The 18159-nt window shown below is 40.3% G+C and overlaps 1 protein-coding gene across 2 annotated transcripts in view; it reads left to right on the forward strand.

The window, feature by feature from the left end:
• braf (B-Raf proto-oncogene, serine/threonine kinase) overlaps window positions 1–18159 on the forward strand; it is an 82394-nt gene that overhangs the window by 512 nt on the left and 63723 nt on the right. For both annotated transcript variants that reach the window (XM_034163122.1, XM_034163123.1), the window contains exons 2-4: window positions 8393–8494; window positions 8579–8860; window positions 17101–17204. In XM_034163122.1, coding sequence (XP_034019013.1) covers window positions 8393–8494; window positions 8579–8860; window positions 17101–17204 — 488 coding nt within the window. The remainder of the gene's footprint in view (window positions 1–8392; window positions 8495–8578; window positions 8861–17100; window positions 17205–18159) is intronic.

Below are 18159 nucleotides of genomic sequence, written 5' to 3' on the forward strand. Positions count from 1 at the left end.
TGTGTGTGTGTGTGTGTGTGTGTTTCCTCCTGCTGTTTCCTCCTTACTGGTGTGTGTGTGTGTGTGTGTTTCCTCCTGCTGTTTCCTCCTTACTGGTGTGTGTGTGTGTGTGTGTTTCCTCCTGCTGTTTCCTCCTTACTGGTGTGTGTGTGTGTGTGTGTTTCCTCCTGCTGTTTCCTCCTTACTGGTGTGTGTGTGTGTGTGTGTTTCCTCCTGCTGTTTCCTCCTTACTGGTGTGTGTGTGTGTGTGTGTTTCCTCCTGCTGTTTCCTCCTTACTGGTGTGTGTGTGTGTTTCCTCCTGCTGTTTCCCCCTTACTGGTGTGTGTGTGTGTTTCCTCCTGAATTTTACAAGGTTTGCTGGCAAATGCGTTTCCACCTTGGTTGTAAGCTGCAGTTTGAAAAAATAAAGCTAGCATATCAGACACGCTGTGTGTTTATTGTTGTTTGCGATGACGTTATGTTTTTTTTTTTGTTTGTTTGCCGGTTAGCATCGTGGTTTACATGTGAGGCGTCTTTGTGCTGGTCACATGATTAAATGCTGTTTTATGTCAGAAAACTCAAGAAGAGTTTGAGCTCCCGGCGTCACTGTCCGCTGTGACGAACACTTCTTACAGCGTGACCTTTTCTTCAGTGGTGGGACTTCATATTCCTGAAACTTCCATGCTGCTATATGGCGACAGACGCGGAAATAAAGCATGTGAAAGTAACAGTAAACAACTCAAAATAATTCAACAATAAAGCACATTAGCCGTCTCATATACAGAACACTGTCTCTGTTCTGATGATCCTGATGAAGTGTTTTTGACAGAAAAATAAAATTTTGACAACACAATGCATTCTGGGTTTACCCCCCCCCCCCCCCCCCCCCCCCCCAAAAAAAAAAAAAAAAAAAAAAAAAAATATATATATATATATATATATATATATATATATATATATATATATATATATATATATATATATATATATATATTCGGTTGGTTAAATTGTGACCACGACTGCTGGTTGTTCAAAATAAAATGACACAAAGTAAAATGGTGGTCTGAGGTCATAATAAAATAAAATCCCTCAAAACAGACATAAAGCAGATTGTGGAAGTCAGATTGCTTCCAAAGAATGTTAATTGTTTCTAAATGAGAGGAAAAGAATGAAGAAAGTAAAAGTTGTAGGTGCCTCTTCGCTGAGAACCAGCGCGTTGAGTCCTTCAGGTGCCTTTTGTCAAACTCCAGGTGGGCTGCCATGTGCCTTTTACTAAGGAGTGGCTTCCGTCTGGCTATTCTACCATACAGGCCTGATTGATGGATTGCTGCAGAGATAGTTGTCCTTCTGGAAGGTTCTCCTCTCTCCACAGAGGAATGCTGCAGCTCTGACAGAGTGACCATCAGGTTCTTGGTCACCTCCCTGACTAAGGTCCTTCTCCCCTGATCGCTCAGTTTAGATGAGCGTCCAGCTCTAGGAAGAGTCCTGGTGAATCTGAACTTCTTCCATTTACAGATGATGGAGGCCACTGTGCTCTTTGGGACCTTCAAAGCAGCAGAAATGTTTCTGTACCCTTCCCCAGATTTGTGCCTCCAGACAATCCTGTCTCGGAGGTCTACAGACAATTCCTTTGACTTCATGCTTGGTTTGTGCTCCGACTGTCAAACTGTGGGACCTTATATGTAGACAGGTGTGTGTCTTTACAGCTCAGGTCCAATCAGCTGAATTTACTCCAAGTGGACTCCAGTTAACCTGTAGAAACATCTCAAGGATGATCAGTGGAAACAGGAGGGACCTGAGCTCAAGTTTGAGCTTCGTGGAAAAGACTGTGAATACTTTCCACATGAACTTTATATAAACGATACACCGGGTTTTTTAAACATTATGTGGTACGTTCACCTCACGTCTGATCGTCTGTTCAGTGGCTTAAAGAAGCAGTTCACTCACACTTTGTTGCCCTTATAGTGACATTAATTAGCTCGTAGGCTCTGCTCCTTTACACCACGTGTGACTTATAAATGAATAATCCAACAATTTTTATCAATTTTACTTCTTGCATGAAGTGATAAATGTGACCTATACACGTACTGCGGTGGGACTTGTATACATTTTTATTCTCTGAAAGAGACATTTTTGGACCAATGCAGCTTGTACTGATGCGGTAAATTCTTTTATTGTGGGCAGTCTAAGACACACCTGTGCACTAATCAGCATCTTGATATGGCACACCTGTGAGGTGGGATGGATTATCTCAGCAAAGGAGAAGTGCTCACTATCACAGATTTAGACTGGTTTGTGAACAATATTTGAGGGAAATGGTGATATTGTGTATGTGGAAAAAGTTTTAGATCTTTGAGTTCATCTCATACAAAATGGGAGCAAAACCAAAAGTGTTGCGTTTATATTTTTGTTGAGTATATATATAAGATATAACATATATCTTTTAATGTTGAATAATGCACTAATTCTGAAGTTTTGTAACAATCACAGACAGATGGCATTCTGGGTAAAATGTGCCTCCGCTAACACTGATTGGTTGGTTGATTCATTCATTTTATGTAAACCAACAACACGTTAGTGTGACGTGTGTCGTGTGTTGGTGTTTATAGATAAATGTGCTTTTGTAAAATATGCCGTTTTTTTTTATTTGTAAAAAGAAAAAGGCATTTTCAAAAAAAAAAAAAAAAAAGCTTAACCGACTGATATAACCGGTGTCAAAATAAATAGAACACTGTCATGATCTACTGGTGCCAGTGCGAGTTTTGGCCCTTTTTCAGCTGATTTTTCATTCGTGCGAGAATTTTTTGGATTGCACAGAGTTTCAGGTTAATCACTCGTCCTGCATCGTTTAGTATACATGGAGTAACGAGCTGCATTTAACATCTCACGACCACCTCCTGCTCACCGATTGTATGGTCAGATGAAAATCAAACCTGTTTGATATTCTGGTCGGCCGTCGTGAGGGTATCCCTCTGCTGAAGCGCTACAAGAGTCCAACCGCTCGCACTGTACCTGTGCAAACACCGCAGACCTGTCTTGTGATTTTTTTTTTTGTTTTGTTTTTTATTTTGATGTCTCCCATCTGAGAGTTTTTGTAAAGTAAGTTTGGAAAAAAAGCTTCTGTTTACGTTTTGCTTCTGGAAACACGAGTCTGATGTGTGGTTTTTGAACGTACAATGTGTGTGCGAACATAAATCGTGCGCTCTGAACTTTTACACCATGCGGTTCTGTGGTACAGTTTGAGCTGGAACCGAGTACAGTGATTGACAATATCAGCCCAGCTTCAGTTTGAATACTGACATGAACACTACTGGCCAGTAGATCAATCAATCAATCAATTTTTTTTATATAGGCCAAATCACAACAAACAGTTGCCCCAAGGCGCTTTATATTGTAAGGCAAGGCCATACAATAATGATGTAAAACCCCAACGGTCAAAACGACCCCCTGTGAGCAAGCACTTGGCTACAGTGGGAAGGAAAAACTCCCTTTTAACAGGAAGAAACCTCCAGCAGAACCAGGCTCAGGGAGGGGCAGTCTTCTGCTGGGACTGGTTGGGGCTGAGGGAGAGAACCAGGAAAAAGACATGCTGTGGAGGGGAGCAGAGATCGATCACTAATGATTAAATGCAGAGTGGTGCATACAGAGCAAAAAGAGAAAGAAACAGTGCATCATGGGAACCCCCCAGCAGTCTACGTCTATAGCAGCATAACTAAGGGATGGTTCAGGGTCACCTGATCCAGCCCTAACTATAAGCTTTAGCAAAAAGGAAAGTTTTAAGCCTAATCTTAAAAGTAGAGAGGGTGTCTGTCTCCCTGATCTGAATTGGGAGCTGGTTCCACAGGAGAGGAGCCTGAAAGCTGAAGGCTCTGCCTCCCATTCTACTCTTACAAACCCTAGGAACTACAAGTAAGCCTGCAGTCTGAGAACGAAGCGCTCTATTGGGGTGATATGGTACTACGAGGTCCCTAAGATAAGATGGGACCTGATTATTCAAAACCTTATAAGTAAGAAGAAGAATTTTAAATTCTATTCTAGAATTAACAGGAAGCCAATGAAGAGAGGCCAATATGGGTGAGATATGCTCTCTCCTTCTAGTCCCCGTTAGTACTCTAGCTGCAGCATTTTGAATTAACTGAAGGCTTTTCCGGGAACTTTTAGGACAACCTGATAATAATGAATTACAATAGTCCAGCCTAGAGGAAATAAATGCATGAATTAGTTTTTCAGCATCACTCTGAGACAAGACCTTTCTGATTTTAGAGATATTGCGTAAATGCAAAAAAGCAGTCCTACATATTTGTTTAATATGCGCTTTGAATGACATATCCTGATCAAAAATGACTCCAAGATTTCTCACAGTATTACTAGAGGTCAGGGTAATGCCATCCACAGTAAGGATCTGGTTAGACACCATGTTTCTAAGATTTGTGGGGCCAAGTACAATAACTTCAGTTTTATCTGAGTTTAAAAGCAGGAAATTAGAGGTCATCCATGTCTTTATGTCTGTAAGACAATCCTGCAGTTTAGCTAATTGGTGTGTGTCCTCTGGCTTCATGGATAGATAAAGCTGGGTATCATCTGCGTAACAATGAAAATTTAAGCAATACCGTCTAATAATACTGCCTAAGGGAAGCATGTATAAAGTGAATAAAATTGGTCCTAGCACAGAACCTTGTGGAACTCCATAATTAACTTTAGTCTGTGAAGAAGATTCCCCATTTACATGAACAAATTGTAATCTATTAGACAAATATGATTCAAACCACCGCAGCGCAGTGCCTTTAATACCTATGGCATGCTCTAATCTCTGTAATAAAATTTTATGGTCAACAGTATCAAAAGCAGCACTGAGGTCTAACAGAACAAGCACAGAGATGAGTCCACTGTCCGAGGCCATAAGAAGATCATTTGTAACCTTCACTAATGCTGTTTCTGTACTATGATGAATTCTAAAACCTGACTGAAACTCTTCAAATAGACCATTCCTCTGCAGATGATCAGTTAGCTGTTTTACAACTACCCTTTCAAGAATTTTTGAGAGAAAAGGAAGGTTGGAGATTGGCCTATAATTAGCTAAGATAGCTGGGTCAAGTGATGGCTTTTTAAGTAATGGTTTAATTACTGCCACCTTAAAAGCCTGTGGTACATAGCCAACTAACAAAGATGGATTGATCATATTTAAGATCGAAGCATTAAATAATGGTAGGGCTTCCTTGAGCAGCCTGGTAGGAATGGGGTCTAATAAACATGTTGATGGTTTGGATGAAGTAACTAATGAAAATAACTCAGACAGAACAATCGGAGAGAAAGAGTCTAACCAAATACCGGCATCACTGAAAGCAGCCAAAGATAACGATACGTCTTTGGGATGGTTATGAGTAATTTTTTCTCTAATAGTTAAAATTTTGTTAGCAAAGAAAGTCATGAAGTCATTACTAGTTAAAGTTAATGGAATACTCAGCTCAATAGAGCTCTGACTCTTTGTCAGCCTGGCTACAGTGCTGAAAAGAAACCTGGGGTTGTTCTTATTTTCTTAAATTAGTGATGAGTAGAAAGATGTCCTAGCTTTACGGAGGGCTTTTTTTATAGAGCAACAGACTCTTTTTCCAGGCTAAGTGAAGATCTTCTAAATTAGTGAGACGCCATTTCCTCTCCAACTTACGGGTTATCTGCTTTAAGCTACGAGTTTGTGAGTTATACCACGGAGTCAGGCACTTCTGATTTAAAGCTCTCTTTTTCAGAGGAGCTACAGCATCCAAAGTTGTCTTCAATGAGGATGTAAAACTATTGACGAGATACTCTATCTCACTCACAGAGTTTAGGTAGCTACTCTGCACTGTGTTGGTATATGGCATTAGAGAACATAAAGAAGGAATCATATCCTTAAACCTAGTTACAGCGCTTTCTGAAAGACTTCTAGTGTAATGAAACTTATTCCCCACTGCTGGGTAGTCCATCAGAGTAAATGTAAATGTTATTAAGAAATGATCAGACAGAAGGGAGTTTTCAGGGAATACTGTTAAGTCTTCTATTTCCATACCATAAGTCAGAACAAGATCTAAGATATGATTAAAGTGGTGGGTGGACTCATTTACTTTTTGAGCAAAGCCAATAGAGTCTAATAATAGATTAAATGCAGTGTTGAGGCTGTCATTCTCAGCATGTGTGTGGATGTTAAAATCGGCCACTATAATTATCTTATCTGAGCTAAGCACTAAGTCAGACAAAAGGTCTGAAAATTCACAGAGAAACTCCCAGTAACGACCAGGTGGACGATAGATAATAACAAATAAAACTGGTTTTTGGGACTTCCAATTTGGATGGACAAGACTAAGAGTCAAGCTTTCAAATGAATTAAAGCTCTGTCTGGGTTTTTGATTAATTAATAAGCTGGAATGGAAGATTGCTGCTAATCCTCCTCCTCGGCCCGTGCTACGAGCATTCTGACAGTTAGTGTGACTCGGGGGTGTTGACTCATTTAAACTAACATATTCATCCTGCTGTAACCAGGTTTCTGTAAGGCAGAATAAATCAATATGTTGATCAATTATTATATCATTTACCAACAGGGACTTAGAAGAGAGAGACCTAATGTTTAATAGACCACATTTAACTGTTTTAGTCTGTGGTGCAGTTGAAGGTGCTATATTATTTTTTCTTTTTGAATTTTTATGCTTAAATAGATTTTTGCTGGTTATTGGTAGTCTGGGAGCAGGCACCGTCTCTACGGGGATGGGGTAATGAGGGGATGGCAGGGGGAGAGAAGCTGCAGAGAGGTGTGTAAGACTACAACTCTGCTTCCTGGTCCCAACCCTGGATAGTCACGGTTTGGAGGATTTAAGAAAATTGGCCAGATTTCTAGAAATGAGAGCTGCTCCATCCAAAGTGGGATGGATGCCGTCTCTCCTAACAAGACCAGGTTTTCCCCAGAAGCTTTGCCAATTATCTATGAAGCCCACCTCATTTTTTGGACACCACTCAGACAGCCGGCAATTCAAGGAGAACACGCGGCTAAACATGTCACTCCCGGTCTGATTGGGGAGGGGCCCAGAGAAAACTACAGAGTCCGACATTGTTTTTGCAAAGTTACACACCGATTTAATGTTAATTTTAGTGACCTCCGATTGGACATCGGAGGTCACTAGATGGCAGTAGAGACCTTGAAAACTTGCCAAAACAAAATTCCAGATAATCTGTGTTGCTACTTTGCTCTGTTTAAGATGTGTGGAATTTAATAAACACAAACACAATAACGTCTATAAACCCAGAGAATATATTCACGTGTTTTAGGCACTAGAATTTAATGCTGTTGTCCTGATCAGAGTGTTTCAAATGCATTTCTCATGTTGTGAACGTACTGAGATTACCCTATCATACCCATAATGCACCTGGACACAGCATGTCCACACTAAAACCTTAAAAAATAGCACATTACTTTAAAACTAAAACATATATCTGATATTTTCACTTTATAAAACTTCAGAAGTGACGTTAATTTAAATAACTTGTCCGAAATTAGTTTGGTTAAAATTTGAACCATAAGTTAAAAATGTATGCCTCTGGATGACTTGGGTGATATTGGCCACGTATCAGTATGGTGTTTAAAGAAATTAGTTTTTTTTTTTTTTTTTTTTGTGACCAGTTCTCCTTTGCCTGCAGAGGATAGAGCGGTTTCTTCTCGAAGCAGCTCTTCTCTGTTTGCAGAGGGTAGAACTACACATCTGCTATGAAACATTTAACAGGTAGGTGCTCAACTGGTTTTACATCTTGTGTTTGTAGCTTTTCAGCTTTGTTTACCACATTATCCATCCATCCATCTTCTACCGCTTAGTCCAATTAAGGGTCGTGGGGGGCTGGAGCCTATCCCAGCAGTCATAGAGCGCGAGGCGGGGTACACCCAGGACAGGACGCTAGTCTGTCGCAGGGCCACAAATAGACAAACAAACACAGACACACCCACACATTAATGTGTTTACCAAATTAAAGGTCTAAAAATTATCGGACAAAAATTTATCGGAAGATGAGTAGTCCGATAATGGTTTTCAGAGTTATCTGAAAAGATAATCCGATAATGAAAACATTATCTTGGATAATTATCGGATTATCGGAACTGTGCCCACCACTGTGTGTGTGTGTGTATATATATATATATGTGTGTGTGTGTATATATATATATATATATATATATATATATATATATATATATATATATATATATATATATATATATATATATAAACAAAACACCTTAGATTTGTGCTGCTCTTTCTGGTCTCCAGATGGGTGAGCACTTTGGGAGTTGTGGCCCCATTGCACGGTTTGAGCAGAAGGACCTAGGAACGTCTGTTCTGTTGTTGTTGTTGTTGACTAAAGGTGAACTGCTCACAATGCTGTTGTCTTTTGTCACAGATCTGGAATATAAAGCAGATGATAAAGTTGACACAAGAACATTTAGAGGCTCTTCTGGATAAGTTTGGAGGAGAACACAACCCTCCTTCCATATATCTGGAGGTGAGTGGTTTGGATTTAAAGCTATGATGGCGGGAACACTGTCATTTTGGTTTGTCCCGCTGACTTGGTGAGTTTTGTCTTCAGGCCTACGAGGAGTACACCAGTAAACTGGACGCCCTCCAGCAGAGAGAACAGCAGCTCCTGGAGGCCACGGGTAACGGTACCGACTTCTCCTGCTCTTCACCGATGCCCTCAGTCCTGGAGGTCAAGATGGGAGGATGTGTGCTTGGAGGAGCTCAGGCATTTCCTTCAGCTCCAAACACCTTGGCTGTCTTGCAGATGCCCACTGATGCCGGCAGAACCAACCCTCGCTCACCCCAGAAGCCCATCGTCAGGGTCTTCCTGCCCAACAAACAGAGGACAGTGGTAGGTTTGCCATAGTTTGGTTTCATGTTGGTGACTGCAATGTGCAGTATGTCTGCCAGATGCTTTTACACCAAAGATGCCATTCACCCCAACTTTACTGGTAAAGTTGGACCAAAGGTGTGCTGCTACTCAACAGCTTATAGCACTAAATAACCTCATCCACAAAGCTGAAAATGTGACAGCTACCCCATTCAAACACTGAACATAAAATCTAGCTGACAGCTGTAGCAACCAATCAGTTTCAGTTCTTGCTGCTACATCACCAACAGCCCTGTGAGAGTGGTTCAAAAGCATATTTAGGCTCTGCTTCGCTTCAAATATGCACAGACTATTTCTGATGGCTGGTGCCTGTAGGTACCAGGTAGGTACCACGTTCTGCATCAGGCATCCTGCTCTGCAAATCCATCACCCCTTTGAGGTGGGGCTGAATGGGGCTTTTGGAGACATATCTGTATGACCGGTTTGTTTGTTTCTTAGTCGTGGTATTTAGGGATGAGAAGATTAATCATTCTGTGATTAAAACATTTTGACTACTGTATTTTCCGGACTATAAGTCGCACCAGAGTATAAGTCGCACCAGCCACTTTATCCATTATAAAGAAAAATAAACCATAGATAAGTCGCACTGGAGTATAAGTCGCATGGACATACAGGTATGTTAACTTAACATGAAAGTTCAGATGATAATATTATGATGATAATATCTGCACATTGTTCGAGCACCCATGTGCGGACTCGCTCCTCTAGGTTTTAGCCCGCGATTAGCTTTTTTTGTTTTTTTCATGGTGGTTAGAGTAACCTCCGCTTTCCTCCAGTCCCTCACAAGTTTCTCACTCACTCCAAACTCTCTCTCTGCTGCTCGATTACTGTTTTCGGATGCGTATTTCACCAGTCGCAACTTGTAATCTGCAGAGTATGCTTTTCTTTTTGGTGGCATTTTTTTCTGGCCTTCTCCATTGTCTTGTTACCAGTAATGTTGAAATTTTAATTTTTCTATGGTAGTCAGAAGTCGCAGGAACAGTCACACAAGCCTTGAGCACCCTCTTGTGAGCTGCATTTTACCTATGGATATGTTTGCATTTTGCGGACCACATTGCGAGCCGAACCATGCAGCACCTACCTGCGCAGCTCATGACCTCCCTGTGGTGTCGAAGCCAGCTCCTTCCAAGTGCAGATGCTAATCCTCCACCGTCGCTCACCCAGTGCTCCCACACAGCTCTGAGCATCAACTCTGCTCACACTGATATCCAAGGGTTGAAGCTGTTTTGTTAGCCCTCCCGGAATAAGCACCGTGTTCGTCTGCTTCACACGCTGTTTCACAATCATTGTCTGGGTGAAGTGAGGAATACGCGTCCAATGTTCTGTTCTCTGATTGGTTATCGCGACCAGCGTGACCTATAGGACGGCTGCCATACTACAGTGCCCATGATGCATTGCATTTCCGGCCATTTTAAAACATAGAGCGACTCTGTCACGTAAAATTGTTTTATTACGGTAAATTAATTGAGAATCTACCGGTATATTTTTCATTTATAAGTCGCTCTGGAGTATAGGTCGCACCCCCTGCCAAAACATGTAAAAAAGTGACTTATAATCCGGAAAATACGGTAATTCATTGAAGAGCTCCTCAACATTGTCTGCCAGTAGCTGGAATTTTAGATCAAGTGTGGCAGTGAGAGAAAATGACTGTGCTTTGGCTGGCTAATGCTATCATGTATATATTCTACCTCAGAACTCGTAAATTGGAACTGGGATTAACGGTAAATGCGTTCTGTTTCCCACACAGCCCCGTATGTCTGAAAATAACATGGGCGCCTCCAGGAAACAAAAAACATTCAGTGCTCCAAAGAGTGGCGCAGAAGTTACATTAGCATTTTAATTCAGTGCTAATGTTGCGCTGCGTAACGGTCACTGTTGGCAATAGCAAGCAGCAGCCATGTTGGATTGTGGACTCTGAAAAACACTCTTAATCCAGCGTACGCACAAATGCAGTCTTACGAAAAAAATGGTCTTATTCCAGGGTGCCCAAAAATGCAGTTTGATGTTATACTATGTTGTACCAAACATAAAGAATATGATTATTTTTTTTTTAAGAGGAAAAACAAAGGTGGTAAAAGCACATTTTTATGGGGAGATAATTCTCTGCTTTCAGGACCACAATAAGCTTTTCTGACCAACATTTTTAAGACAGTCTTCCTGGGCTCCTCATCTTCCACATTAGTCAGTTACATCATATTTCTCACTGCTTGAGAGTTGTTTGATGACTGTGCTGCGTTTATGACAAATTTAGAGTATGTATCATAACTACAGATGCTTCTATCAGGTTTTATGCTGCCACTTCCAGTACCACTCAGCCTTGAGTGCTGATCGCTGATTCCTGATCACATCGATTGGCTGTAAATTTTTCGATTTAGTTATGATGAGTGCTACTGGTACATAAAATCACCTTAATTTAGACAAAAAATTTTAATTAATTCTTCAAGGAAAAAACATACAAAAACCTCTCAAATACAATGCAGTCAAAAGGACAACTGAAAAACACCTAAGTTTGCCTGCTGTCAGTAACACAATCTTTAACAGATTGAAAACATTAAGGCTCTCAAATAAATCAAATAATGTCAAGTAAAAATTTATATATTCAATGTCAAATGCAGATTGCATTCAAATAAACTATCATAAGTTACTAAATCAAAAATTCCTGAGCATGGCTTAGTGTTTTGTGCATGAGCAAATTCTGTTGGGCATCGTCAAAGAAAAAACAAGTGTTTACCTTTCTTTCTTTACCTCCCAGTAGCACATAGCGGGGTTCAAAGTGAGAGCGCAGTTGGCTGAACCGGGTGTTGTCCACCCCTGAAAACGGCTGGTCATCTCACCCGATGGATTCAGTTATATGTTGAGTTATTTGCTCAGCCTTTAGACTGTTACGCTCATACGGGCGAGTGTTGGTTAGCGTGGGCTGCGTCTGCTGCTGTTAGCAGTTCTATTGCTGTTAGCGGCTTTCTTCTTTTCATTCTTTGCCGTGAGCCTTGAAAACTCAACGTACTCCGATAAGTGTTTGTTCTTTAAATGTCTGATCAAATTAGTTGTATTGAAGCTTTTTACTGTACTTCCCCCATGAGGATGCAAACTTTCCATCGCTCTTACAGACTATATAAAAATTCCACGCGGCAAACATGTTTGTTGGGGTTTGTTGCAGCGTGCCTGCGAAATGTGAAGGAAACGGAGGGGGGAGGGTGCGAGGCACTACATTGCACACAGGTCTTCTATAGCAGTGATTTTCAACCTTTTTTGAGCCGCGGCACCCTTTTTATATTTACAAAATCCTGTGGCACACCACTGTCATGTGTCACGTGTCACACACCACTAACTCAACTGTCTCTACACGGTACGTTAGCAACACGTGCGGTACAGTTATGACGTAACATAGTATACTATAGTCATGGAGCTGTATATAAGAACTAGAGAGCACAGTCCCAGTGCTGCACACTAAACGAAAACGTCCCTTCATGGACAGCGACATGACGTCTCCTAACCGGGCAAAATATTGACGAAGTACCCGGATGTTAATGCATTTTCAATGGAGATTCGCGACTGAAAACACTCAGAAAAATGCTCGCAAAATACGTGTTAAAATGCCATTTTGTCCTGGATATCGAGCCAGTAAAATTAAATTACATTAAATTATGTCAGGAAAGTATTAAACTTACTCTGACACACACATTCACAAATATTAGTGTTGAAAGTTACACGGATCTGCGCTGATAAGCTACGCTGCTCGGCTGAGCTGCAGCTGCTGTTCAACGCAGCGCGGCTCCTAAAACCATTAAAATACATTTATATACATATTATATTTTTACACAGTTATCCTTTATTGACCGAGTTTCATTCATGAAGTCAGCGGTGTGTGTGTGCACATCTCTGTGTGTGTGGCAGCACAGCGCGGGTCATTAATCTCATTATTTTAAGATGCAAAAAAAAAAAAAAACCTCCCCAGTCTTGTCGAACAATTTTTAGTCACTAACAACAAGAATTTTAACTAGACATTGGTCTAGCAGTGGAAAATATCAACTAGACATAAGTGAAATTAATGATCCGTGTCATCGGGCGACACAGGTACGGCAGGAGACATACAGCTGTTTATCATCCAAATATCACGGTCAAAGTGACAAGAAGAACCAAAACCACTTACTTATGGAAGGAAATATTGTCTCCCTTGTTCCTGCGTTTGTGACTTTGCCAACATGCGCAGCTTTCCGGCATATTCCACCTGTTTCTTGAAGAGACTAAGTGAACTTCTATGCACACAAATCACTAACTTGCCCGGAATTAAAATGGCGATCACGCCTCCTTGTCGGCACACGGCTCAGCGCTGCTGCGCGCTTTGCTGCCATCTACTGGAATAAAATAGCATTACACCATCTGCCACACTATTACAGCACATACACCCAATAATGGTGATATTTGATAATTGCCCACGGCACCCTAGGGTGCCGCGGCACCCCGGTTGAGAATCACTGCTCTATAGTAAGGGTGCCCAACCTTTTTTGAACCAGGATCTACTTCTAAAGTTGACAGTGTATCGAGATCTACCAAGCCATATCAAAAGCCGTAGCATAGTCACAGTTTATTGTGCACGAATATAATAGCACAATGTTCTGGCACAAACATAAAGTTTTCATAATAATAATGCATTATTGAAGTAAATGTGCACGGTGCAAAGAATAAGCACAAGTAGGCCTAGGACAGGCCTGTAACAAGACAACAACAAACAACGCAAATTACACAATGCCTTATTCAAGTTGGAAAAGCTGTTCCCTATGTTAGTGGGACTTCTGGCACTGAGAGGAGGTAAGAAAGGTTAAATCCAAAAGCTGCATATTCAGCATGGTTTGAACGTTTCAGAAGTTCTTTAATTTTGGGCAGCAATTCAGAAAACCATTCTAGAAATTTGCCTCAGCTGAGCCACCTATCAAACGGCCCATTAAGCTCCAACAGCACCAGAACTGTAGTGGTGTCCAAGTCCATTGCTCACAGAAGATCATTCACCACTTTAGTGAGAGCCATCTCTGTGGAATGATATTTTCTAAAAGCAGACTGCAGTGGCTCAAAGAGATTATTCTCAGTAAGATAGTCCACGAGCTGCCGTGACACCACTTTTTCCAGAATTTTAGAGCAAAATGATAGATTTGATATCGGCCGATAGTTTGTCAATACACTAGGGTCCAGATTACGTTTCTTAAGTAATGGTTTAATCACTGCAGATTTGAAACATTTAGGAACAGATCCAGAAGTTAGTGAGAGATTAATCATTTCCAGCACAGTCGGCCCAAGAGTGGGCCACAGGTCCTTAAACAGTTTTGTTGGTATAGGATCAAATAAGCAGGTTGTGCTTTTTGTAGACGTTATGTTTTTTTTTTTAACGGCTGTGAAGGTGTTTATTTCTGTTCTAAAATTGGACATTTCAACATGGAGTCCTATGGGAAAGTACTGTGTTTTGGAGCCAGCCTCAAGTGGCTAGTCTAGGTACTGCACTGCGGCGTCAGCCTCATTTCTAGTGGGCTCAGGTTGCCACTTGGTATTTCCTCAAGAGAGGGGAAAAAAAAACACTTGCATTTAGGGGGGAAAAAAAGCAATAATTTTGTACGAAGTTCTGGGTAGTGACGTATACTTTGGCGAGTCCTTGCAGGGAATGGTGGCTGTGAGCACAAGGAAGGAGATTTGGCTGCTTTTAGACATTTAAAGATGCCAGAGAGACGCTTCGCGCGCTGCCGAGCCCCTTCCGCGCGCTGCCGAGCCCCTTCCGCGCGCTGCCGAGCCCCTTCCGCGCGCTGCCGAGCCCCTTCTGTGCTCAGTGTCGCAGGGTTTTGCCTGACAAGCGCCATATTGTTTCCAGCCGCAGCATGATGACGCCCTGATCATGTTGTAAAATCACAGCAGATTGTTGTTTTATTCTTTGTTTTATTCTCCAAAAAGTTTCAAAATGACAGGATGTTGTTCACATGGGTGCAAAAAATCCATCTGAAAACAGATGTAAATGTCGATTTCCTTCAGATGCAGAAAAGGAGAAAAATAAGAGGCAGTCCAGCTGTGTGTGCGTGGTGTCTCTCTGCCCTTCAGGCTTTGATGGAAAGCTTTATTTTCTTTTAATTATAGTGTATTTCTAACACCTCCAGTTAGTCATGGTTTGAAGATCAGAACATGCTCTCAGGACGGTTGTTTCAAGAAAACATCACTTTTAATCCTCAAAGCCTCTGAAATCTGCAGAACCAGAAAATGATCCAAATGACGTCAAATTCAACAAGTTACTTAAATGCCGCATCTTTGTACACGATTGGACAGTTTAGATGAGAAGAAAGACAAGTTAAATAAGTAAAAAAAAAAAAAAACCCACCTGTATTAAAAAAGTTTAATACAGGTCTAAAAGTAGTTTTGTAAAATATTGATGTTAATGTTTATTTTTTATGAGTTATTGTGATTCTTTTCAGGGTATCCATTTAAAATGAGTGGTAGGACATCTAGGACAGAGGTGTGGAGACAAATGAATGCTGAAAAAAAGAGGGAACAGAACAAATTGGCTTATGAAAAGCATAAGGAAGAATGTCCAGCCAAGGCAAGAGAGAAGAAAGAAGAAAGCAAAAGTGTTGCAGTTAAACGTAAAGTAACCACAAGATGAGAAAGTCAGAGTAAAAGCACTGAGGGAGTCAGAGGCTGCAGGGAGAAGACAAAAGATCTAACTGAAAGGGACGGAGGACAGACAGTATCATAGCAGTTTGTCCCACAAAGAACTCAATCTGTGACTGTTTCTTGTTCAAAGTCACATGTGTAAGTTCTGTTCTCTTATCAGATGACACAGTGACACTATTTCCCAAAGGTTCAGCTGTGTTTAGAGGTCACTTTTTTGATTATCCTAAAGAAATGAAATCCGCATCTCAGTTTAAGTTGAACAGGAAAGAAGCTTATATCCATGTGGACTCTGTTCTGTAATGTGAGCATAAACCTCATGATGGAAAAAAAAAACGTAATTACTTTCTAAATAATACAATAAGAATAAAATAAAAAATAAGAAAATTGTAAATAAGAATTTTTTTCTTAATAACTTATCTGTTTAAATAAAGGTTAAATCAAACAATGTTGACCACCAAGACATAATATCTATTATTTTATTTATTTATTGTTACAATTTAGTGAATTTAAAACACATATAGTCACAGATGCACATTTCTTTGTAGGCAGACTTCCCGTAATGTACCAAAAAATTGTACTAAAATAACTGCCAATTTTTTGTGCTTTCAAGTACAAACATAATTTTCACACTGTGTAGATCCACTTATCAGTTAATATTGTAAATTTGAAGCAAATAGCATAAAAAAAATCTCTAAGATGTGGAGATATTTTACAGAAAAGTAGAAACATGAGGAGAAACAGCTTTTAAAAATCTGATTTACTTTGATTTACATTGTATTTTAATGTGTAATTTATTGGTTTTAGCTTGAATAAAACAGATTTTAGCTTGAAACATACTGTTGTTAGTAGGTATTATTCACATATTATATATATTTCAAAAAGATAGTAGTTTTGGCCCATTTAACACTTTATGGACCACCTTATGAAATGTGTCCGTTTATGCTTTTTATTGTCTGAATCTTTTTCCTGTGACATACACTTTTTGTAAGAGTTAATTTAATTTATTTATTGAGGTGATTAAACGTCAGTCGATCAGCTGTCACGCTTAAATAATAACGACTCTCCCGTTGTGGAGTGACTTTGGGACGATCGCGGTCCTGCTCCTGCTTTGACGTCAGTCCACCTGCCGCTCGCACGGTTGCATGTTTGTTTTTGCCTTTTGTCCCTGAAAAACTGATGGGACGTGTGTGTGTGTGTGTGTGTGTGTGTGTGTGTATTTGTTTATATTATTTATGTCATTTAATAAAATCATTAGAGTTAAAAACTAATTGAAACTCGTCAATGATTTATTTATTTATTTTTTTAATTTAAAAGTCAGAATATGTGAGTTAGTTCTCCGCTGTGTTTTCTGGAGCTAAATGAGCTGCACGTTCAGTCGGTGTGACTGTTCTCCTACAGTAAATAATCTCATCCACAGACTGAAAATGTGACATTGCCTCGTTCAAACACTGAGCAGAAAGCTGCGCTGTGCAGTTTGTGTTTTTCCTTTCCTCTTCCTCCCTCTGGTCTCTGGTCTGCCGGCTAACAGCGGCGGTTGTGGTTGTGCTGTGGTCCAGGTTCCTGCCCGCTGTGGGATGACGGTGAGGGACTCGCTGAAGAAGGCTCTGATGATGAGGGGTCTGATCCCAGAGTGCTGCGGCGTCTACAGGATACAAGACGGGTGAGTACATCACTGTCACACGGCACGGGTTCCATGCCTGCGCAGCGCGCACCTCATCTGAAATAGAGCCGTTTATTTAAAATGAATCAATAAAAGATCTGACTCTGTGATAACTGAAGTTCTGGGTACTTAGGTTGGTGAAGTTTGATTTTTTTAAAAGTACTTTTTTTTTTTTTTTACAACCTATTTTTATTCTCTTTCTTATGGATAGTTTTTATTTTTATTTGTTTTATTCTTTTACTTCTGTTTTATTTATGTATTTGATTTTTTTATTTATTTTTAATTATTTATTCAATTTTATGTTGACTTGTTTTATGTAAGGCACCTTGAGACGGCTTTTGCTGTGATTTGGCGCATTATAAGCTAATTAAAATTATTTTACAGGTTCAACAATAATTTTATTCAAACTGTCCCAGTGAAAATCCACAGTCCCTAGACACCGTTTAAAGGCCAGAGTCTGGATAGAAATGCAGGTTTTTTATTTATTTTGTTTTTAAATTTGGCGTCTGGGCCGAGTTCACTGTTTTTTTTTGTTTGTTTGTTTTTTCTTGTAACTTGTGAGGGATGAAGCATGGCACATTAAAAAGCCTGATTCCTGGAGCAAATTTTAAACCAAACAAACACTTGATTAAATCAGACAGTCATTAAAGGGGTCACATAGTGCAAGTCGGGCTTGGATCTTTTCCAGTTTTCATGTGTGTACACTGTCTGTTCTGATCTTCCTGTGAACGTTATATCGGCCCGACACACGCTGAAGGGCTTTTGCTCGTTAAGCCTTGATAACTAATGACATGATCACGACCTTCAGTATTTGGACACTGACACTCTCGGTGTAATTTTTCCTCTTTTTATCATGACAATGGAGTTAAAATGTTTTTGTTGTGTTGAAGTCCAGCTTGAATTCAAGATGCTGCATTGAACCATTTAGGAATTACAGCACATTTCTCCAGTCACA

This window comes from Thalassophryne amazonica, chromosome 22, assembly GCF_902500255.1.
Source record: "Thalassophryne amazonica chromosome 22, fThaAma1.1, whole genome shotgun sequence".
NCBI classification, from domain to species: Eukaryota; Metazoa; Chordata; class Actinopteri; order Batrachoidiformes; family Batrachoididae; genus Thalassophryne; species Thalassophryne amazonica.